At 41.9% G+C, this 23,418-nt stretch overlaps 3 protein-coding genes and 1 pseudogene across 3 annotated transcripts in view; 2 read left to right on the forward strand and 2 right to left on the reverse strand.

Annotated features, from left to right (window-relative positions):
• Positions 1-2,444: 2,444 nt before the first annotated feature.
• LOC102787575 (homeodomain-interacting protein kinase 1-like) lies at positions 2,445-5,319 on the reverse strand. The gene has a single exon (XM_006797035.2). The coding sequence runs from the start codon at positions 5,021-5,023 to the stop codon at positions 3,302-3,304; it is 1,722 nt and encodes a 573-aa protein (XP_006797098.2). The 5' UTR covers positions 5,024-5,319; the 3' UTR covers positions 2,445-3,301.
• Positions 5,320-6,783: 1,464 nt separating this feature from the next.
• Positions 6,784-23,418, forward strand: part of LOC102797554 (arf-GAP with dual PH domain-containing protein 1) — a 41,400-nt gene continuing 24,765 nt past the window's right edge. The window contains exons 1-3 of the mRNA XM_006796979.3: positions 6,784-6,799; positions 11,103-11,306; positions 22,986-23,113. Coding sequence (XP_006797042.1) covers positions 11,216-11,306; positions 22,986-23,113 — 219 coding nt within the window. The 5' untranslated portion in view covers positions 6,784-6,799; positions 11,103-11,215. The remainder of the gene's footprint in view (positions 6,800-11,102; positions 11,307-22,985; positions 23,114-23,418) is intronic.
• cox19 (cytochrome c oxidase assembly factor COX19) lies at positions 7,562-9,396 on the reverse strand. The gene is made up of 3 exons (XM_006796980.2): positions 9,242-9,396; positions 7,934-8,045; positions 7,562-7,850 (listed from the first exon to the last, which is right to left on the reverse strand). The coding sequence occupies exons 1-3, from the start codon at positions 9,321-9,323 to the stop codon at positions 7,757-7,759; spliced, it is 288 nt and encodes a 95-aa protein (XP_006797043.1). The 5' UTR covers positions 9,324-9,396; the 3' UTR covers positions 7,562-7,756.
• Positions 11,439-17,420, forward strand: LOC148101711 (uncharacterized; annotated as a pseudogene).

A 23,418-nucleotide genomic window follows, 5' to 3' on the forward strand; every position in this document is an offset into this window, starting at 1 on the left:
CCACAGTGGGATTAATATGGAAATTGCAATGCAACCATTTCCTAGTTTTCACATCATTATTGGACCTCCGTCCTTCAGATTAACACAGTTTCTTTCTACTGCCTGTCCCTAATTTCTGTTGTCAGTTATGGTGTTGGGTAGTTGCTCAGTCATATGGCAATGAATAGCCATTATTGCCATTGCATTTACAAGTGCTATTAAAGCTTAGATAATCACACTAATCTTTATGTCTATCATATGACCCATCCACAATATTACCGTCTTGTAATTCTGCCACGACCTTAGAATGAATGACTCCGTGATCGTTACTAGATGGGCTGCTGTTGTTGGCTCTACCCTGAATGCAATAATAAAACTAGTACTTTTTTTTCTTAAGCTCTATTAGGTAGATCAGTGAAGACACGACAGGAAAGACATTCTGCAAAGGGCCGCAGGCTGGACTCAAACCTGGGCTTGCCACTCTCAGCCATGACATGAGGTCACCCGTTCAGCATGCTGAGCTAAACCAGCACAAATAAAATCAGTACTTAATTATAGTTCCAAATGAGTTGAAGACATAATTCAGACATGACAAAGACCTGTGGGCTTCCTGTTTTTGTCTGAATTCTCTTTAGTGGTGTAGTGAGGGGTCAGACTGTTCTTATATAATAACTAAATGTTAATTTGAGTCTTCAAGGTGAACTCAATGATTTATTGGTTGAAAAATGAGAAAGAGGCTTACAACTGATAAACTATAAGTCTTATGAGTGAGGTAAGTATTAGCATATAGAGAGTATCATATAAAGCTTATATATAAAGATTTAAAATATGTCACATTTGACTTCTGACCTCTCCTTCAATAGATGGATCTGAAGGTCAAAGCAATAATAATGCTGTAGAGTTATTCAAAGCTGTTTCTTTCTGCCATTGTTTCCATTGACAAGATAAAACTACCTAGGGAGTAATATAAGGGGATTCTAACTATCACGTCATCATTTAGTTTAAAACCACTTCCTTCTATCATCATCATCACTCCCTGAATCCAGAGACTCTTTAGCATCGATATCAGTCACCCAGGTGCTTGGAAGATGACGTAGCAGCTGCGTCAGAAGGACGGACAAATGTCTCACTAACAGTCAGAGTAGTGGATGTTTTACTGTCACAACCAGAGCCAAAGACCACAGCTGAATTCCTAAAATATTCACGTGAAATCACGCTGGATGCAAACACAACAAACACATCCACACTGCAAAACCTTTCTAACCCTCGGATTAAGAAAATCCAGATATAATGAATGACTCTGACATTATGTAAGTTGGCGAGTACTGACAGTTTACGTCATTATTATAGGTACAATCTGTGGGTTAGTGAATTCCCTTCCCTCTCTACTGACTTCTGGTTATATTTTGGGTAAGAATCAGAAGGCTACTGTAAATCTCCTTTGCTAAGAACTCGTACATTTATTCTGCCACTCTGGCATAAAGGGCTATAATGGACACTGGACTGAATATTAAAAATGCCATATCATGCAATAGCCCTGTAGCGAGTAGCTCACTGCTTATGATCATACTGTAAATCTTTAATTGAGGCTGTCAGAAGCTGGGATGGGACTGACTCACTGTAACAGCAGGTGGTTGTTTTCACCTCGCTTTGTAATGTTGCATCATATTTTATGACATTGTTAATGTAGCTTGTGAGTAAATATTCAGCTCAGAATGCTTTTTTGCAACCAGAGGAGCCACCTGCTGCTGGCCTTTAGAAAGTTACATCTCCTATACTTAAACAAATGACTGAGACTATGGCTCCAACATCATCAGATCAGATGAATAATAATCATCAATCAAATCTAGCTTTTATAACATGCTACTGACAAGACTGCATCATTGTGTTTCAAGGAAACCAAGCAACTTATAGTGACATGGAGACCTCTTTTATAAAGGAAACATACTGGCCAAACTATTGCACAACCACACTGAAGTACAGCTGTGTCCCTCTTTCTTCAAAAAGGTCTAATTTATACCACTATACCACATTGTGTTCCATTATATTCAGCATGTTGTTTTTTTCCTTACTAAAATAAAGATGTTACCCTGTTAACCGATACAGAAAAGGTGCCAGCTCTTCCAATACACAGTAAGACGTTCACCCATGCTTTCCCTGGTAAATAAAATCATGTCCTGTGATAAATGGTCTGCTCCACACATTTTTACATGTTGAGATTATACGCGTATGATCTGGAGTCAAATATTTGTATTATTTAAAATTTGGGAGTGGGATGTGCATTTTTTAAGCACAGGTGTGCAGCTCATATGAGACTGTACGTTTCAGATCCTCTTGTACAAACCTCCCTCTGCACTCAGAAATCTGCTGCTGTAACATGATTCAGCAGAAGGCATCAGTATATTCAGGGAGCTTTCTCAGAGGGAAAAAGACAAAGTGATATCTGGGCCTGCGGTGTATGTCATATATTTTATTATGCTGCTGATCCTTCCTGGACAAAGTAAGTCTGTTTCACAACCCTTTGTAGATAACTGTGAATAGGACAGTAACTTGTGGTAAGTCACCCATAAAAGTGTTTAGACGTTTGTAGACGGGATGAAATGAAATCAAATAAAAACACACAAAAAGCACTTTTGTTCACATGGCAGTTTCATTCTATGATCATATCTACCCTTTAATAGACTGCTGTAAAATTTACATGATTTTACATTCTGTAAACAGCAATGCATTCTGGGAGCTTGAGGCAGTTTTTAGCAGTAAATCAAATACACACCTTATTCTGTAAACTTCGAATTCAAACATACACTGTGGGATTATTTTAATTTAATTTAACGTTAATATTTTTTGTTTGTTTGTTTAGTTGCTTAAAATTTGGCATTTCTGAAAGTAATGTGAAACATATGTTGCCACTAGTCGTCTACTACCATGGTAAGGTTAGCTTAATTGATGCTAGTTAGCTTAGTTAACGCTAACTTGATTATTTCCAACGCCCTCATTAGTGAATGTTGAGGAGCTTTTGGCATTGGCATACATAAGGTAAGCTTTAGGTATGAATTTAGCATCTTATCCATGAAAATTGTCCGTGCAATCCTGTAATTACTGATCTTTATTCCAGTGTTATGAACATATGTCAGCACTAAGTTTGGGTCCATATCTTCTGCCTAATTTACCGCCTCCTGCTCTCGATTCCCTGTCTACGTGCTCACCTGCAGCCTTCTTTATTGCTTCTCAGGATCTGCTTTCATGTCACCCGTTTAATCCTCAAACTCCCCTGTTTCCTGTTAACAAGGTATTATTCTTTCTGATGTAGATGTCTTCATTTTTATTTCAAAGCGGTGTAGCGGTGGTCCCCGGCCCAGCTGTGGTTAAAGGTGTGGCTCTTGCCGTTTTCGCAGTTGGTTCTGGCCCTCTTATTTGATGTCGCAAAGATGTTTTCATCTGGCTTCCTCTTAATTGGCAAGATGGAATTTTGTGTCCTGTAGCTGGTGGTTGAGCAGGATGGAGCCATAGAATCGTGGCATTTCTGCTGGTCATGATCTGACCTTTCATGTTGGTACAGTGTTTCTCTGCGCACATCTTTCCAATTAGTCTTTTTTCTTTTAAGATCTGGGTGACTCGTATCCTTTTCATTTTCCTGCAGATGCTTTCTTTTACACTGTGCTTTCTTTGGAATTGTCTCAGTATTTTCACTCTGACTGGACCTGACTAAATTGTGGCCGTTCCTCTGCGTTGAATGGGGAGAACCGTTTTGGCTGTGGGGGATCACTAGTGTTTTTCTCTCTGCTGCAGAGGGAGGGAAGTTCCTTTGAGCAGATTGTCTGGTGTCAGAGGTGGGCTTGTGTGCAGACTCTGTCCTGCTGGTATTGAGACTCTGTCCTGGCGTCTCTTTCTTCTTTGTCCTTAAGTAGTTTATGTGCTCATAGCAGGACTCAACATAGGAGCTACTCTGGCGTATCCATGCAAGGTGGCTCAGTTTTGAAAAGGCATGCTCAAGGACCTGATTGGGTGTCATTCGTTTTTGGGGATCGAGGTGAAGCAAGTGCTTTACCATTTCTACAAACATCAGGACATCACACCTTTTTGCAGTTGCATCTGCATAATCCTCATCTTCAATGATCTCGTTATATAAGAGTTCATACAGAGACTTCAATTTTTTAACTCTTTTGTCAACAAACTCAATCCCAAACTCCTGGAAATATTGTTCAGTTGTCTTGAGTTTCCAGTGGTAGATGTTGTCGGAATTGAACTCCCTGCAGAAATACTTTGCAGTCTTTTGCCCACAGTTTAACATTTGCTCTGGGAGTTCTCCTTGAGTCTCTGTTATGTATTTTAGTATGGCATATTCACTGTATCCAGGGTACAGCAAAGAACCCGTGTATAGAGACACTGCCATGCAGCCCAGAGACCATATGTCTATGGCTTCTGTAAAAGGAAGCCCCAGAATAATCTCCGGAGACCGGTACGGACTTGTCTGGATGTATGAGCCCACCTTGGCAGCTGAGGTCTCACAGGCCACACCGAAGTCAATTAGTTTAACTCGGTATGGCTCTTGGGGATTATTCACCAGCATCACGTTGTCTAATTTCAAGTCTGCATGGATTGTTCCAATCGACTTGAGGTGGCTAAGAGCTAAAGCTATCTGTATGACGATGGGGCGAACAGCCTTTAAACTGAGCGGTTTGTAATATCTTTCTTGCAATAAGTCAAGAAGACTTTTTTCGAGGAATTCAAATTCAAGGCACAGATGTCCACAGACTGTAAAAGCCTGGTACCATTCGACTATATTGTACTTGCTGGAGTTGCAGGCTTTAAGTTTTTGCAGGGCAGCCAGCTCTTGGTTTTTAAACGGGTCTTTTTGGTCCCGATCCTTTATCATTTTAATGGCTACAATCTTTTTGTCAGCCATTTGGACACATTTGGCAACTCTGCCATATGTCCCTTCTCCGACAAGACTTATAATTCGGTAGTTGGAGGATTTGGAGGAGAGCCAGCCACCGGGGACTAACTTGTCCTGGACATTTCTGAAAGACATCTCTGATGCCATCAAAGTGATTTACACTAAAAGTTAGAAGAGTAAAGCAGATTTCACCTCAAAATATAATGAAATCAAATAGATGGTTCTTCTTTCTTCTTCAAAGTGTGAAAAGGTGAAAGGTCTGCTCAAACGGTTTACTGTTAAACTTGGTTCTTGCAGGCGTGACCAAATGTATCTCTGCTTGAACGTTGGCACGTTTGCGAACTGCTGCTGGCCTCAACTGCTGTGAACAAACTGACTAATAACTGCTGATTCTCACTTCTGTTTAAAGAAAAAGAAAGATCAAAGATTCTAAGATGTTTGTGACATCATCACTCTGTAAGCCATTGAGATTGTGACATGGAATTTATGAATGGGGATGTTTTTTTTTAAACTGTTTTCAAATTTAATATGTCAGTTAGCTTAGTTTTAGAGCAGTTGGTTAGTTACCACTTTTATATAGCACTTGTGTTCCCATTTTATATACTTTGGGGTTGTTTGGTAGATTTTAGGTCTTTTTCCACTCAGCAAAAATAATAAAACATACTTGTATGTATTTTTTTTAAAGTTTCAAATGATCAATGCATTTGGTTTATTATCATCATGTGAGAGAAGGCACAAAGGATTTCAGACACAGATGCAAACACATCGGGCACTCTGGGACACTTCTGACACCACAGTGCTTGGCATGCACAGCATGTACTATTTAATGTCAGCGCTGCAATCAGCGCTTCAGTGAGTCATCTGTTTGCACATGCAGGAACACAAGAATGATGATGCAGCCTTGACATGAGGTTTGACAGGTTGCCGGAAGCAATGAACACCTCAGACACACAGCCTGCCGTGGACAGCAGAGAGATGATCACAAGAACGGGTTTACAATCAGCAACATGCTTTTTGTTTTTAACCCAACCTGTTGACATTGAGGCATCTTGAATGATGAACGCTTTATGAGGAAGTGATGCGGTGCATGAGCACAGCTGAGCCTGGGACGATGAACCAAGGAACCTTCACTCAGACAACTCCCCGTCGCAGTGTTTGGGTCACACTTAGTCACATTAAATGTTTTTCAGGATTAAAACTTGAACTCAAACTAAATTTTGCATGTGTGCTGATATGTACAGTGATATGGATGTTGCATAGCAATTGTCAAATTATTTTAAAAAGTGAAAACAAAAAGAATCTATCCTCTTTCCAAGTTTAAGAAGATAAGTTGCAGTAGACTTTTGAAATTTGGTAAAGTTGGGTTTTCTGGGGATGCATATTTAGAATTTGTGTGTTCCTGTATGTGTGTGTGTGTGTGTGTGTGTGTGTGTGTGTGTGTGTGTTTGCATAGCTTTGCTCCCACATACATCCACCATCAGTACATCAGCGCTGTCAGTGTGCAATGTGGAGAGATCACTGGAGGTAATGTAGGGAGAACAGGGTGGAGAAAAGAGGCGTCCTAGAGACGCCAAAGAATCCTTCTGTACTTTAAAAGTAAAACATGAATACACAGCTCTGATTACAAACTCCTTGCCTCCCCTTCTTTTCTGTTGCTAACTTTCTTTCTCTTATGTCACCAGGAGATATATAAGCGCTGCATTAAGCTGTCACATAGTCCAGTCAACAAATACTCTTCCTCCTCAGCGAAACCAGCCACATCAGGTCGAGATAGACTCACAGCTAGGCCAGTTACTCACACAAATTGGCATCATCGACCCACAAATTTGATGCTTCAGTGCATTTTGGACATCTCTGCAAAGCAATCGAGGTACACACAACATGATGGGAAGGTGTCCGGTCCTCATCAGGACTTAAAATTAGGTAAATAAAACTTCAGATCAAGAATGACACATGACATATTACACCATGTCATTATTTACTTAGTGCTTCTATAGAGTATCAGAGGGTAAGTAACAGCCAGGTGCTGCTAATCAAATCAAACTGATTATCAGTAAGAGTGAGAAGCTCTATAAAAGCAAAGTCTTTGCTTGTCTGGAGCATTCAGGTGTGCGTCAGAGATATCAGCAGTGATCTTACAGACACAACTATCGCTGCCTCTCTACCTCGAAAGTGTTATAAAGTAATTTCCAAACAATTTGACATCCAGATCTACAGCGACAACATTTAAGACCGCTGCCTGTCTTCCCAGAGGTGGATGTCCTGAGAAATTCCCAAGATCAGGCGATACGATGCTCAGAGAAACGACGAAAAATCATTTACACTACAGGCCTCGGTTAGTGTTTTAAAAGTTAAACTTCATGACAGTACAGTTCAGTAAAAAGACTGAACAAGAATGTTTTGTTTGGAAGGATTTCCAGGAGAACGACTTTTCTCTGACATGGACGAATCATTCGTTTTGGTCATTTCATGGGACAGCATCAAAAATACTTAACAATAAACAGTCTTAAATGCCAAACAGGCACATTTGGTTTGAATTCCACCATACAGGATTTGAGAAGATCCAGGAAGCCTTTAAATTTCATAAAGGTTGTTTCCAGAAACATAGTCAATGTTTGATACGCGGGTTTGTTTTCGAACTGTTCAGAGAATGTCACTGCGGCAACTGTGTCAAAGGCTCCAAAATAAAAGTTTAGATAAAAAAGATTTATTGACAAGCAAAACAGCATCTCTATATATTACATAAAGTCATCTTATGTACAAAATTAATTTGTATTGACTGAAAGCACACAGTCCTCGTGCAGGAGCTGCATGTTCAGAGTCTTTGCAGTCATCCTTGTCAGCGGTCACAGCACTTTATTCCACAGATGTGGAGTCAAATCAGGCTTTGTTGTCTTTGCCTGCTTGGCTGGGGGGAGGATCCATCAGGTCCTTAAATCCCAGTTTCTCCAGAGGCTCCTTGGTCATCAGCTGACTGAAAACAAAAAATAAAACCAAGACGATTATACACGTTACCTTTGTCGATTCACTAGGTAACATTTTCATTGGCTTTCTTACTGGTCCATTCGGCACTCCAGGTAGTCTTTGGACTGCAGTCGGCACATGGAGTTGTCATAGTTGTTCTCTCTGAGACATTTCATGAACTTTTCTTTGAAGGCTTTGCACTCTCCTGGAAAAACAAAAGGACAAAATCAGGACTTGTGGATTTGTATGGTCATCTGTAACCCTCAGTAATAAAACTGTTTCTTCCGAGCCACACAACACTAGTGCTCAGTTATAACAAGTACTTAAGGGGAACGTTAAAGAATCAGGAGCCCACAGGTTGTCATCAACTTTCAGCCCCGATAAGGCGGCCCATCACGATCATCAGTCAGGATTTACAGACGAAGCTAACATCCAGCACAAGTTATCGAGAACAATGGCCAACAACATAATGCACATATATTTGATTTTTAATTGCCATTAAAAGTCTTTGAAAGTTATGACACGCTAATGAGGGTTCTTCTTCAGAAAAAAAAAATCATGTTAATAAAAACAGAATCAGTGAAGTTTGTATGAAACACAACATTTGTGCTACTGCCAAAACTTTCTGTCCATGACTGTGTATCATGATACTTTTCTAGCTTTTTAAGTGAAGGGCTGCTGCCAACATATTGCACAAAGGTTCTGTCCAGTTTACATAGAGCAGGACAGACATTTGTGTTTTCAAATGAAAGAAAAGAAAATCAAACAGGTGAGGCGTTGTCCTACAAAGTTTCCTGTTGATATAGAGTTGTTTTACATACACTCATCATGCGCATGAATGGTCATTTTGAGCTTTTATAATTTCTTTAAAGTGAAACCAAGGTGCAACTTGCTAAGGAACATTTAACCAAATAGTGCGGGTGTACATATATGAGCCTGTGTTGATTAAAGAAAATAATTTCAAACTTGTGAACCCAATTATAGTTTTGAAAACCATGAAAGATGTGTGGTGGTCAATCTTCATTTTCATTAAATGTCTCTTATTTTAATAAAGCAAACTGATCAGAAGTTTAATGTAGTTAAGAACATTTATAACTGGCATAAATATAACGCAGAGCAGCGCATCATACATGTTTGTGTAAATGCTATTTTCATTACAGTCTGTCCTTCAGACCTTCTGTCCTAATAGCATCAAGCATCGCTGTAAACGTCCATGTACCAATCCTGCTAAAAGGCAGCTGGCTTAGACAAAGGTCTATGAGTGCATTGCACTTATTTAAAACATTTCTAAATATTTATAGCATACACTGTCATAGTTATTATTAATTCTGTCGCTGTTGTGTCTGCGGTGAGGGGAACGAGAGTTATTTAACGGGGCAGACAGGCTCAGCTGGAGCTTACCGAAATGGTCCAGAGGGAACGAGCCTTTGTCCGGAGGCCGAGGTTTAAAAGTCTTCGACCCGAAATTCATAGCGGTAGACATTTCCTCTCAGTTCACGGTGGGCCGTCTCAAAATGTTTTGACATAAACAACAGCCTCTGCGTTTGACCCTGCTGTCGCGCAAGTATGACGTTTTATTTTGAGGGCTCGGCAGACAGACATTAGTAATCGATTGATGCTATCGTAAACTGTCCGCCCTTTCGTGAAAGAATAAGAGCTGATATTAATTAAACCCATATATGGGTTTAATTTTGGTCCTAATAAATGTGTAACTTATTTTTTTCCGTGGCATTAACAACCAGTCTGCTAAAAATGACCATGTAATGCACAATAGCAAACTGATACTACAGGGGGGAAGCACAGTCAAAATTTCCCCTCATTATAAACAAATGACTTTGGATACTTTGCAAAATAAAGTTCTCATTAAAACAGTTTCATATTTAAAAATAGCATAACGGACTAAAAAATAAAATAATAATCATTTTATTTTCCATTACTGTGCCTTTACACGTACACCATAAACTTCTCTGATTATTAACTGATAATGCTGCAGCTTTGTAAAACTCTGTAACTGTACACTGCATCTGATAGAACCGATTCATACTGTCCTCTTAGATACTGTAATTAATTGAAAATCATAACTGCTGGTTGAAAATATTATTTAAAAATGATTTGATGCAACAACAAAAACGATTGCCTCAGGCAGCTGACGACAGACGGTGATGAGGAACAGGAAGAGAAACTGTCACGGACGACCAAGCCCCTGCATGGGATGACAGACAGAGGAACTGACTGACATTAGGAAATCCTACTGGTTAGAAGCCGACAGCACAGAGGCTCTGGTGATGGCAGCACAAACACAGGCCCCAAGTGCCAGATCCATAGAAGTAAGCGTTTACCACAACCAACAGGACCCAAGCTGCAGACTGTGCAAGGCTGCCCCAGAGACTATACACATGGCAGGCAACAGGATGTAAGATGCAAGCTGGGACTGTGTGCAAGAACATCTGTGCTGCATATATTGCATATTCACATTCACACACTGTGTGTGAATGTGTGTGTGAATGGGTGGATGACTGGTTGCGTAAAGCGCTTTGGGGTCCTTAGGGACTAGAAAAGCGCTATACAAATACAGGCCATTTATATACCCTAAAAGTCCCCAAGTCTTGCTGGGAAACACCAAAAAAGGTGGTTAAGAGAAACAGGCCAAATGTGCTGTGGTGGCTGAAAAGGTGCATAAAATCAGAGTTGTGTTAAATGTGGCAATCGCAGCAGACAGCAACATCAGGAAGAAGGAGCAGGAGAAAATAGGAAATCACCAGCGGCTGAAGGAACATCTGGAACAGATGTGGAAGTCCAAAGCGATCCCAGTGGTAATCAGGGGTCTCCATCCAGGAGAGTGCAACCCTGGAAACAACCTGCAACCTGCCCTCAGATGGGAGATATATGTTAATATGTATTTATTAATAGGCACAGTTATTCACCTCCCCGTTGCTGCGTGTGCATTCAGAGCACTTTCATGTTAGCAGTTTCATTTAAATGACATTTTTGCACGAGAGGAGGATCCGACTCCACTGGATTCTTTAAACGTGCAGCTTCACCTAGCTCACCGCTGGATGTCTCACTTTTCTAAGATATAAGGCTGAAGGGAAAGCAGGCAGACAGACGGGAGGGGAGGAGGCGGCGATGGTAACGTGTGGGCTTGATTATTATGCAGCCAAAGAGCCTGGGTAATAGAGCTATCAGTGAGAGGCAGAAAGAGCTCTCGGCGCGGATCGCTCAGTTTCCTTTTCTCTCTCTGCTCTCTTATCCTCGGGCACAGCTCGGAGGTGGCAGGTGACCAGTCTGTCTGTCTGTCTGTCTGCTGAACCCCAGCGGCGGATGTTCTTGGGCACCTTCTTCCCACCGCGGTGAGGCTGGACGGATAAACTCACCATGGCGCTGGAAGCGGAGGGGAACAAGCTGCAGCTGCAGGACGTGCTGGCGAGACCGGGCAACGACAAGTGCGCGGACTGCGGCAATCCAGGTAAGGCAAACCTTCCCCCCTCCACCCCGTCCACCAGCCCCGTTACTGAAAACCCGGCGCCCGGTGGAGCCAGCGCATCCAGCTGCCGGTGCGCGTGTGCGTTTCGAGCCGCTGTACACCAGCAGGGGGTACATGAGCCAACTGGCACTTCAGAACCGCACAAGTCTGAGCGAGTCTGATGACAAAGGCCCGCAGATACCCGAGGACAAAGTAGACCAAAGTAGGCCTGACAGTGGACTCTGGACTTATAAGTCTGAGCCATAAACCAATTAAACTGTGTGAAGACATGCCAACTCTGTGTGTGTGTGTGGTTTTGTGTTATTACAGTCTACACTGTCAGCAACCTCCATAAAGCTCAGTTATTACTTGTGTGTGAGTGGTTTTGCTCTGCATGTTCCTGACTGTGTGTCCACCCTATTCCTGTGCAGCTATTTATGTTCATTTTTCACTGTCTTCATCTCTCCACCCCCCACCCAGATCCTCTCTTCATCATCCTTTCAGTCCACCCCTCCTTCCTCGGTGCTCAAATGGCAGTAAACCAGTGAGTGGCCAGTCGAGGCTCCAGTATGGGCCGAACGCCCAGTGCTTGGAGCCGAGCCTGCCCGGGACGCCTGTTCCTTGGCCCCGGTTACGGCTCCTCTGAGGACTGGCTGCAGCAGAGCAGCATTTTTTTTTTAAATTTTATTTATTTCTTTATTTATTTGAGCCAGAGGCACTTTTGCAAAACGAGATAGCTTTGTCTGAGGGGTAGACACTTAAAGAGGGATTTCATTGTGATTGTAGCAAGGTGGAGAGGTTGTTATTTTTTGTGGTTGATGCAGCTTTTAATTAGCAGAAGCATTTTTCTTTTCTTTTCCTTTTTTTTTTATCAGCAACCTACATAACAACAGTTCAGCCTTTTGTCAGTTTATAACAGCTTTTACACAATGGTTAAAGTGAGATTTGGCAGGGCGGGGGGAACACTGAGATCCGGTGTAGTGGTGCAGCAGGGAACAACGACTCACCTTAAAATAACTCAGAGATTGATTTGTACCGTGAGCTCCAGTGGGTTTGTGTCTTAGCAGACAGTCCAAAACCATGACTACTTAATATTATCTCTATGCGTGTATGGATACCTCAGACTGCCCTACACCAGGCCAATATCAATCAATCAATCAATCAATCAATCAATCAATCAATCAATTCTTATCTGCTTATCCAATTCACGGTTGCAGAGGGGCTGGAGTCTATCCTAGCGACCATAGGGCGAGAGGCAGGGTACACCCAGGTTGCCAGCCTGACACAGGGCTAATACAGAGAGACAGACAATACATTCACACTCACATTCACACATCTCTGTAATTTAGAATCACCAGTTAACCCAACCTTGAGTCCAAACCCATGACTTGATATAATATAAGTTTGCACATGGATACCTCAACCAACCCTCCACCAGCCCAAATAAAGTCAATTAAAATTAGCCACAGTGTTGCAGAGCCACATCCACAAGAAGAGGTTTTGGTACATATCCGCTGAAAGCTAACAAAGTGTGAAATTATCACTTGAAATTAAGTTTATGGTAGTTAGCAAGGCATCACTGTTATTTTCGTTATGCTTTTCGTCAATGACCCTAGTTTTTTAACCTTAATTGGAGTTATAAAAATTGATTAGTATGAACAATAGGCTCAGTAGATATTTTACTAAGTAGTTTACAAATGAGTCCCATTGGTGTGCTGGGTTTGGTGGAAAATTGTGGCATTCAGAAGATGCATCCTAGCTGACCCCTGTGAGACCCCAGCCATACGTGAATGTTATTAAAACATATGGGATGGTTGTTCAGTAGAATAGAGTAGAAAAGAGAGTAGAATACTGATGGGCAGTAGTCATTAGCTTCATTGTTAATTAGTAAATGTTAGCATACTTGAGGAAAGAAAGTACTTTGTAAGTGTTACTTATGCTGGAAACCAATTCTCCAAGCTGAAAGTAAAATGAAACCTGATCTGTTATATATCTAAAAGACATCCTTGTCAAGTATGCTGTCTTCTTTAAAATGATGAACAGGGTAGAGGTTATAGACGGTTAGCATTAGCATTGTTTCTGTGAGCGTGTGGCTGTGTTAGCATAAGCATTTATTTGCAAACCTGTACAGACTCACAGGCCAGCTAGCATGACTACAGGCTGTTTGGGGAAAGCTGGCACAATGATTTACACTGATCAAGCGTTATTTGTCTCTTGGGATGTCGTTTTTGATGATTTGTTCACTGTTCTGCTACAGTTCACTATGCCTCAGGGAAAGATTGGCATTGAATGTTCCCAAGCTAAAACTGTTAAGCAGTTTTCCCTGGCAAGCACACCACTTTCACCTTTGCAATGATTGCAAAATATATTCTCGCCTCTGAAGAGCAGTTGATGTTCTGTTCTGTGTGGCAGTGCCAATTGTATCCGGGATGTAATACAACAGTTTAGGGAAAGGAGCTGGAAAATCTGATCCGCCAAATCGTGTACACTCGTTTTCCTCAAGAGGTGATGAAATTTCCTTCAGCATGCGTGCTATAGTTTAGTTGAATCCAACTGCTTTGTTTCCTAATTACTGTGCTTCTTTCATAAAATTTCACAAGAGTACAAGCAGCACAGATGAAACCCCCACCAGTACCACTTCCCCTGTTTGCAGGAACCAGGAATCCCCAAGCTAATAATTCACATCTCATCAAGATATGAATTTTTGATGCTGGTTTTGGTGGTTCAATTGTGAGATGGTTTCAATATAGACAAAAACAGACAAATCCGCTCAATAGACAAAAGAGAAAGGAAAAAAACTTCACTGTGGCTGTTAAGTAGAATATAACAGATACCGTACAAAGAGGTAAGTACAAAATGGGAAATAGTTTTTTCATATTTAGTGAAGCAAACATTTGATTTTCCTTAAAGAAGTGCCATCTATCCATTTGTTCTGCTTATCCAGTTCTGGCCTGTGGGAGAACTGGATCCCAGGTATCGAAGGGCGAGAGGTGGGGTACACCCTGCACTCCTATATCCAATGTAAAACCTGGAAAGAATCCACACAAGCATGGTGAGAACAAGCTTGTTCGTTCAGGCCACATGCTGATTTCGAACCCAGTAACCTTCTCCCTGTACTCAGAATTTTCTTATTAATTTTACACATCAATCACTGACTAAGAAACAGAGCAACATTGCTCACTTCCCAGGTAGAAACTTGTCATCGACAAGGTGGATCTGCCCTAAAGCAGCGGTGCCCAAACCCGGGCCACAGACCAGTACCAGTCTCTGAGTCATTTGGTACCAGGCCGCGAGAGTTGATGCTCGGGTGTGAAATCTATGGTTTTCTATTTTTTTTAATCATTTTTATTGTTATCTTGGTGTCCCTGGGTCTTTTCCCATGTGTTATGAATCTTTTTTTTTTTTTTAAATTTTGTTGTATTTATCTGGAACACCTTAAAGGTCGGTCCGTGAAAATATTGTCGGACATAAACCGGTCCATGGTGCAAAAAAGGTTGGGGGCCGCTGCCCTAAAGGATGTTCTACTTTATCCCCCTCTTTTGCTTTAATGGGGCCACAGTTTACAAAATGAACAACATGTTGTGTTCAGTGAGAAATGAAACTAGCGATTGAGGCCATAAACTCATCAGAAGACTGTTTGGTCATTTCATAGATTGAGGGAGCATAAGGGTCATTTTTTACAGGCCTATATAAAAAATGCACTTATCTTATCTCCCAGGAGATGCCGGCAGCATGTCCCTCGATTAATCTTGTATAATGGCCATTCCCAGATGTTGCAGTTCACACAGTTCTTCTCCTAGTTGACTTAGTGGGAGTACAGACGTTTAAATTTGTTTGAAATCTGATGGCATTAATCACAGTGGTGCATTTGTTAAAGAATTTGTATGCAAATGGTTTCTAAATTTAAGACCAGACCAGAAACCAAGACAAGCGACTGTTAAGTGGGTGTGAGGGCTTTCAGCTAGTTCACAAGTAAACATTTACACTCTGAAAAGGTCTTCTCCAGAAATATATCGCTTTCTGCAATGACTCACACGATAATTCAAATGGGATTAGGAAATAAGAAAGGCATACATTGTGCTAGACAAAATTATTTTGGAGTCTAGTCCACTCGCCGTCGTGTGGTTGTCTGGCTCTCGCCTTCTCTCGATTTCACACCTACAGCTAATTTAGAATCACAAATTAACCTTAAGCAGATCTTCGGTGTGTGGGAGGAAACCCGTGCAGAAGCACTCCGAACAGAAAGATCTTTCTTGGTGAAGAATGAAATATGTCAGAAAAAAGACAGTTTCTAGCTTTACTTTGCTATAAAGGTGACAGGTTAGCCTGCTTTTCCTGAAAGATGAGGCCCTCCATTTTCCCCGCTCCTTCTATTGTTCGTGAATTTGCAGACTTACAAAGTAAAACACATCGCAGCATCAGCAGTGACCTGCCGGTCCTTCCTCACCCGTGTCTTATCGTCCCATCTCAGATACAGCATTCGTTAAGCAGGCAGAAAGCTTGCTGGAATTGGTCTGAAAACACGCATGGCTTGTAGATGTTTTTTGTAATGCTTAGTCATTCTTACTTTGCCCTTCCTTACCTTTGCGTTTCTTCCCCTATCTTCACTCTGCTGGTGCGCTTTGATGAGACCGCTGAGAGGCTGAGCTGGGCGCCTGTACTGCGGGGTTTCTCTGTAGCTCAGCAGCACTGTGGTTCTGCCCTCTGCTGAGGACACACAAATGATTTTTTGCCTCCAGAGAGAAGCCTCAGCAATCCTTTTAGGTGTGCAGAAGGTGTTTATAGAACAGCAAATCAGCAGGTCCAAGATGAGGTATAACGAGGTTTAGGTTCCCTTTGCAGTTCCACTCATTGCTTTCTGGGGGTTTTTTGGGTTTGAAACGTCTGAAAGTCCGACCCGCAAAATAATCAGAAATAAATAATAAATAATCAGAATACAAGTTGACACTCATCTAAGTCGAGTTTGCTATTGCAAACAGACTCGCTGTAGACGAGTTGCGTTCAGCATAGACCAACAAACATAGATTGATCGTAACGTGTTGACCTGACCAAAATCAAACGGCTTCTCTGTGGATCAGTTCATCAGCACGACTCACAGTTGGTTGACGAATGCGAAAAAATGCAATGAAATGGGCAACCATCAATTTTTTCAAGTGACAAGGAGGTTACGGTCCTTATTTTACACCAGTCAGACTGAGCTGTAAGAGTTTAGGATCACATGGGCTTTAATTTTAAGGTGTTTTGAGCATTTTTTATGATCTGACATCGGACGAGATACTGAACAAATGTTTTTACGTCATCCTTTGCAGTCTGCTTTCTCAAGAGCAGCAGGAGGTTCTCCACTTCTAATGCACTCTCGCTACATGAAATTGTTTGATGTCAGCAAGGGTTGTCATTCAGTTAGAGTGTGCAGTAGGCTGGATGCATGAAGGGCATTGCTTCAGGGTAATTCTCAGTTACCTGCTCTATTCACAGTTTGCTCAATAATACATTCTAACTTAGCTCTAAGCAGCAGGCAGGTTGAAGACTGTTACATCTCCATTCCAGCTCAACTTCTGTGTTCTTGCTTACAGTTCTGCTGGGTAATACTGACAAAAAACCTGAGAGAATATTTACAAAGTTCTCTTAACCATCTGTGCCAAGTATGGCCTGGAAGCCCCGAGGTCAAAATGGGAGAGGTCCCCTAGGGTGGTCAAGAATAACCGAGCTAAGATCTTGTGGGACTTCCAGATAAAGTGGTGGTGGCTAACCAACCGGACATAGTTGTCGTAGACAAACAGAAGAAGACGACCGTAGTGATAGACGTAGTGATACCGAAAGATGGCAACTTCAGGAAGAAGGAACATGAGAAGCTGGAGGAGTACTAAGGGCTAGAAGAAAAGCTTGAGAAGATGTGGAGGGTGAAGGTAACAGTGGTCCCAGTGGTAATCGGAGCACTCGGTGCAGTGACCTCCAAGCTAGGCGACTGGCTCCGGCAGATCCCAGGAACAACACTGGAGATTTCTGTCTAGAAGAGCGCAGTCCTAGGAACAGCTAAGATTCTGCGCAGGACCCTCAAGCTCCAGGCGTCTGGTAGAGGACCCGAGCTTAATGGATAAAGACCACCCACAGGGTTGAGAGGGGAATTTTTTTAGATATATAAAATTATATAATGCTTGACTTGTATATATATAAGTTAAGCATTTGTTTAGCAACATGAAGCTCACTGTAAATATAGAATATAACCTTCTTTAATGTGGAATCAGGCACTAATGATAAAATGTATCAGTATCTTTAGATCTTTCTGTTTCTTAGACTATGATCTGTTTGCCTTGCTGTAGGCTCGATTTAGTAAAGTTACAGTCTTTTACTGTCATCCAGCAGGCAACCGACTGAAATAATACAGCATTCTAATAAATATGGCAGCACAAAGCCTTGATACATAATAAGAAGCAGTTTAAAATCGGTACAAAAATAGATGAGTAGATTGTTCTGGATTCTTCTGGAAATGAAATACACCTTTTTGAAATACACATAAAATATTAAAATGGTCTTTCTGGTGTTTAACATTAAGGTGTTATTGATTAGATCACCAAAGGAGAGCATACTGAAAATAAACAAAACAGTGGGTGGTATATGAAATCAAACAGAGCATTTGATTCAAGGAAGTTGAGGTCAACCCACACTCTTAATTTTCCAAGACTCTAGTGACTTCTTAACAACAAGCCCACGTAACACACACACAAACACATATACACATACACAACTGCTTAGTGTAGTCAAAGGAGCTTGCAAAGAAAAGCGTCTGGACTTCTTTAAGTTACTTGAAGACGTTTCACCTCTCATCCGAGAAGCTTCTTCAGTTCTAAGGTCAAATGGTGGAGAGTCCCAGATTTAAACCTAGTGGAAGTATCCCCCCACAAGGGACAAAAGGACCCCCTGATGATCCTCTAAACACCTGAGCCAAGGTGTGAAACTGGGTGTGGGTCCCAATCAGCCAGAGTTTCGGGTGAGCTCATTGTGAAACCTGGCCCCACTTTATCACACCCAGTTTCACACCTTGGCTCAGGCGATTAGAGGATCATCAGGGGGTCCTTTTGTCCCTCTGTGGGGGGATACTCCCACTAGGTTTAAATCTGGGACTCCCCACCATTTGACCTTAGAACTGAAGAAGCTTCTCGGATGAGAGGTGAAACGTCTTCAAGTAACTTAAAGAAGTCCAGATGCTTTTCTTTGCAAGCTTCTTTGACTACGATGACCTGGATGACTGAGAACCTTCACAGAAAACTGCTTAGTGTACTTTTTTCAGACATTTCATTGTCAAGGATTTCACCAAGTCTCCTTTTTAGGGAGTTTCAGGGAGACAGAACGCTAATTCCTCTTTATTGGAACTACACACCAGCCTTTAGGGATTCAGTACAAAAAAAAGTATTTTACGTTCTAGAAAGCTGTTTGACCCAATGATTCTGAGGTAACTGTAGAAATATTGTATTAACATGACAAAGTAACCTTTCAGGAAGGTGTGCTTGCATGAATTAGCCAACAAAGCTGAGCAGGATTGTTCTGAAACAAATATTTTGCTATTTATTTATTAGCTATACATTTAGCTATTCTACTAAATATAGGGGTTGACACAGTGACATCATCATTATCAAAATACTGAGCCACTTTACACTTAAACCCATGCCACTTTTACGCTATGATTTTGTATACTTGGGCCATTGAGCCTAAAATCAGCTTTAATTCTAAGATAAAGCGGTGTGGCCTAGTACTTCTATCTTTATACCTTATACCTTAGTAAGGTTATAACTAAAAGCTACGTAGTTTGTTTGGCCCCTCCATAAAAATGTCTACTGTATGGGCATCAACCTTCACCCCTTGGTTTTGATTGCTGTGGGCAATGTTTGAAGGCGTCCAGTATAGCTGTGAGATACCCCAAGAGTTCATTTTCTGTGCACCAATCATTACTGTTGATAGCTGGTAAAAGAGAAATTGCCCTCAGTTTTAGAACCAGTGGCATTAAGATGCAAAAATGCATTTCCTCCTTTGTTTGTACTCGTGTACTCAGAATAGAAGTTGGGGGGGAGTGGAATTTACCAAGCATGTCCAAGTGACCTTAAAATGAAAGGAACACAGTGCAGTGATACTTGCTTCTAGAACAGACTTTAGCATTGGATAAGATCTATTAGTAAAAAATGTCCTCAAGTTAAGAACATGAAAAGCAAAGAAAAGTAATGAGGTAGTAATCCATCAATAACAAAGATGGAATAATTTTTGTGAAACAATTACTTTAAACAAACCCGTGTTTTGGACTTGAGAGCTAGCCCTCTATTTAAGTGAACCAGGCTACACACAGTGACCACACTAGCCCACAGTGGATCAAGGAAAATTATGATACTTACCCAACAGTCATAGCCTTAAAATCTATCCCCATGGCAGCAGGTAAGAAACACGAATCAATGATTTGGGAAGAGCAAATTCAATGGATTCAATGGGCAATATTTGTATTTGCAGAGACGTTTCCTCTGGAACGTCTGTCTTTTTAAAATGAAGAACCCCTGAGAGAAATGAAAGCATGTTGTGGTGTCTGTTTTTTTTTTACCAACACACTGGGTCATAACCTCCACTGGCCCTACTTTCTAGCTATTAATCTCCAACACAATGCCACTTCTGACAGGCATGTGTATGAGACATACTGTACAAATGACTCTGCTGCAGATGCATGAAAGTGCTTGCAGATGCTCACAGTCACAGGCCGCCACTGTAAGAATATAAATGCCCCTCACCCATTCATTCATCCTCTGTCCAAAGCTCCGGTGTCTCCCTAAGAGGTGAGCCCAATAAGATCTCCTGCAAAGCTTTTTTTCTCCTCTCTCTGAACAGTTGCTCAGAGATGCAACACGGTACTGCTGCATTTAAAGAAAAAAACATGTCTCAAACAGCATATGCACTGTAAGGAAAAAAAAGTCACACTACATCAGGAATTTTCCACCTCCTGCTCACTACGACTGTGCATCTGTTGTTCACAGCTATCCTGTTGAGAAACATCACTCATGTACATGTAGAGGAAAAAGCCCTCTGCGTATGTGCATGTGTGGTTGTGTGTGTGTGTGTGTGTGGTTTTGTGTGTGTGTTGTTAGTCAGTCATGCGGCCACAGTAATCTCCCTGAGTGCCGCCTGTTTCTCTGTAAGGCCTGACTCAGACAGAGATGACCTCACCACCGAATGGCAGGTTGTATGTTTTCGTGTCAGCAGGGGTTGGTTTGGCGTGAGTGTGTGTGTGTTTGTGTGGGTGCCTGTCAGTTTTTATATTGTTGTTGCGAAGACCTAAAAAGGAAGAGGTTTGATTCCCTTACATTAAAGCGCTGCTGCTCGAAGCTTCATCGCACTCCAGAATGATTAAAGGATGACTTGACGTCTATAAAAGCGTCACCTGCTTGTCATGGGTTAAAAGAGATGAAATGGAGGAAGATTATCGCAGATGCCAGCTAACGCTCTCGGGGGAACTCACATCATCCCTCTGTTAGCTTCTTCCACTCCTCCAAACCCTCATCTCTGTTCTCCGCTTCCATCCAGATCTCTAAATCTCTAAACCTTTCCGCTTCAGCCTTGAAATGACAGACATGCAGAAATGGTGTTGGGTTTTGGTTTTTTTTCCCCTCCTTCAACCTTTCGTTCCCCTGCCTCTCATATGATTCCCTTGAGTATTACACACCGCTGTCACTGTGTGTGCATGTGTGTGTGTCTGTGGTGCGCCACGCTGAGGGCCTCTTTATTTAAGAAATAGCAGCTGCACAGAGAGTGAGATACAGAGAGAACGACTTTTGAATGTTGCTCAGTAAGGGCACCCTCAGTACTTTCAGTCGCTTGTAGCTGTGCACGTGCAGGTTAGGATGTGCATATGTTCTGTAGCACAGTATACACACACATGCATATGCATCCATTAGCAACATCATTATCCATAAATGCCACACCTGCGCACTAACATTAGCCAATATAATCACATTTAAACTTATAAAATATATTTTGTTTTCGTTAATACTGTATACTGATAGCACAGACTGTATATAAAAGATGGAAATAACTGGCTCTGACTAAAAAAATGTTCATGGACTCTTTATTCACATGTTTGTCTCAATAAGCTCGCCCTGCTTGACTGTTTACTTACAATACAATGTACACTGTACAGTAACTGGCTCGATGGAAGAAGACTACGATGGTCCAGAGAGGTCAAATAGATTGCAACTTAAGTAGCAAATAGAAAAATGCTGCAAGAGCACACAAATAACAACAGAAAAAGAAAAAATAATGGCACAGACCAAGTGACAGAAACTAAAACGTGAAGGATTTCCCTCAGACACACTTAAAGTGGTCTTAGTGCTGTGTCAGGCCCATCCATCCATTCGCTTATCCTTTTCTTCAGGGTCGCGGGGGGCGCTGGAGCCTATCCCAGCTCTCATAGGGCGAGAGGCAGGGTACACCCTGGACAGGCTGACAGTCTGTCACTGGGCTAACACACAGAGACAGGAAACCATTCGCACCTATGGGCAATTTAGATTGATCAATTAACCTATCCCCACTAATTGCATGTTTTCGGACTGTGGGAGGAAGCCAGAGTACCTGGAGAGAACATGCAAACTCCACACAGAAAGACCCCGGCCTGATGCTGGAATTGAACTTTCTTTTCGTAAATATGCTTCCTTTACTTCCCATCCCTTCGCTATTCTCCCTTAGTTTTTGTCAGTAATCAGCCTAAAAGTTGAGATATTTGAGTATTCAGTGGGAAAAAAAACCCCACCAAATGCACACTGCCATGTCTGCAGCTAAAAATACCAAACTTTCAGCTGAGAAACTGGAACAAGAAAGACGATCACTTCCAAGTAACTAACTGTGGCTGCCAGGATTGCTTGTCATTTAGTCAGTCAGCTAACTTGAATTGTGATTCTTTGCATTTGCTACCCACCAATCAGCCCATCTGTGGTATTCACATGTGTGATCCTCTTTGTTTCTCTTTCTCATATTCTAACATTCAGTTTCTCACTTTGCTCTGTCTTCCTCTTTCCGTTGCACATCACGCCTCTTGACTTTGAACACTTCATCAGCATGGGCAGAATCAGCCTGTGTGTGATACAGTGACTCACATGCACCCTGGCTGACCACCCACAGATGCTGCTGCTGCTGTTGTGCTGCGTTGCAGAGAGAGTGGTTTTTCTTCAGTTTTGCACATTCTCCCAGAGTCTTTATGTGTGTGCATTTGTGTGTCTGATGCAACTAGCTCGGTAACTAAGGTCTGATCAGATCTCAGGTGGTCTGCTTCCTGTCAGTAGGCTAAATAGGATTTCCCCAAAATCATATTTTGCAGCCCTGCTCTCCTTTATGAGCAGGAGCTCACTCAGCCACAGTCTGGTGTAATATTCGCTTCATTTACTTTGCCTCTGTAACCTCTTAACAGCGCTGCCATCAGCACCTTCAGTATTTATAGTCTGAACCTTGAGCTGCTGTTCCTTTTGTTAAAGCATCTTTATAACAAGACTTTTGCACCCCTCCTCTTTTGTTTGTCCTGTATCTTTCTCTCTGTACCGCGGTCTTGTCCTGCTTTCACAAATTTCATTTCCTCCTTTTCCCTTTCTCTCTCTTTTACCTTCATCATTTCTCTAATTCCCCCCGGCTCCCCCTTCTTCCCTTTCTCTGTCTCTCCTGCAGAACCAGACTGGGCGTCGCTGACTTTGGGTGTGTTTGTTTGCCAGGCCTGCTCGCTCCTTCACCGGAGCATCCCACACATCAGCCGGGTCAAGTCTGTCCAGGACACATGGGATGCCAGCGACGTGGAGGTAGGGTGGGAATGTCAAAAATCTCCGCTTACCTTTAACCTCAGTCCACTTGCTGACATTTGATGACATTTGACATTTGAACAATAAAATGAATGTGAGACAAGGCTTCCACAGCATTGAATTCCTACACTCCTACATTTTGTGTCGAGAGAAAGAGATGGAGGACTAACGCTGCTGTTTTGCTAGCATACTGCTCGCACTACGCCTCCACAGCGTCAGATGGTTTGGGGTCACAGGCAAGCGACAACTACGATTTTCTCAAGAGAATACAGGAGGAGGTGTAGTCTGATCAGGTGTAACACACG

The sequence above is a fragment of the Neolamprologus brichardi genome, chromosome 8 (assembly GCF_056152115.1).
Source record: "Neolamprologus brichardi isolate AB-2024 chromosome 8, ASM5615211v1, whole genome shotgun sequence".
In the NCBI taxonomy this organism is placed as follows: domain Eukaryota; kingdom Metazoa; phylum Chordata; class Actinopteri; order Cichliformes; family Cichlidae; genus Neolamprologus; species Neolamprologus brichardi.

Excerpts from the sequence above, each read along its gene's own strand:
- cox19 (XM_006796980.2), bottom strand. The coding sequence starts at position 9,323 with ATGTCTACCGCTATGAATTTCGGGTCGAAGACTTTTAAACCTCGGCCT. Across the intron at positions 8,046-9,241 it reads GTTCCCTCTGGACCATTTCG|GAGAGTGCAAAGCCTTCAAA; the intron begins GTAAGCTCCAGC and ends TTGTTTTTCCAG. Across the intron at positions 7,851-7,933 it reads CTGGAGTGCCGAATGGACCA|TCAGCTGATGACCAAGGAGC; the intron begins GTAAGAAAGCCA and ends TTTTGTTTTCAG.
- LOC102787575 (XM_006797035.2), bottom strand. The coding sequence starts at position 5,023 with ATGGCATCAGAGATGTCTTTCAGAAATGTCCAGGACAAGTTAGTCCCC.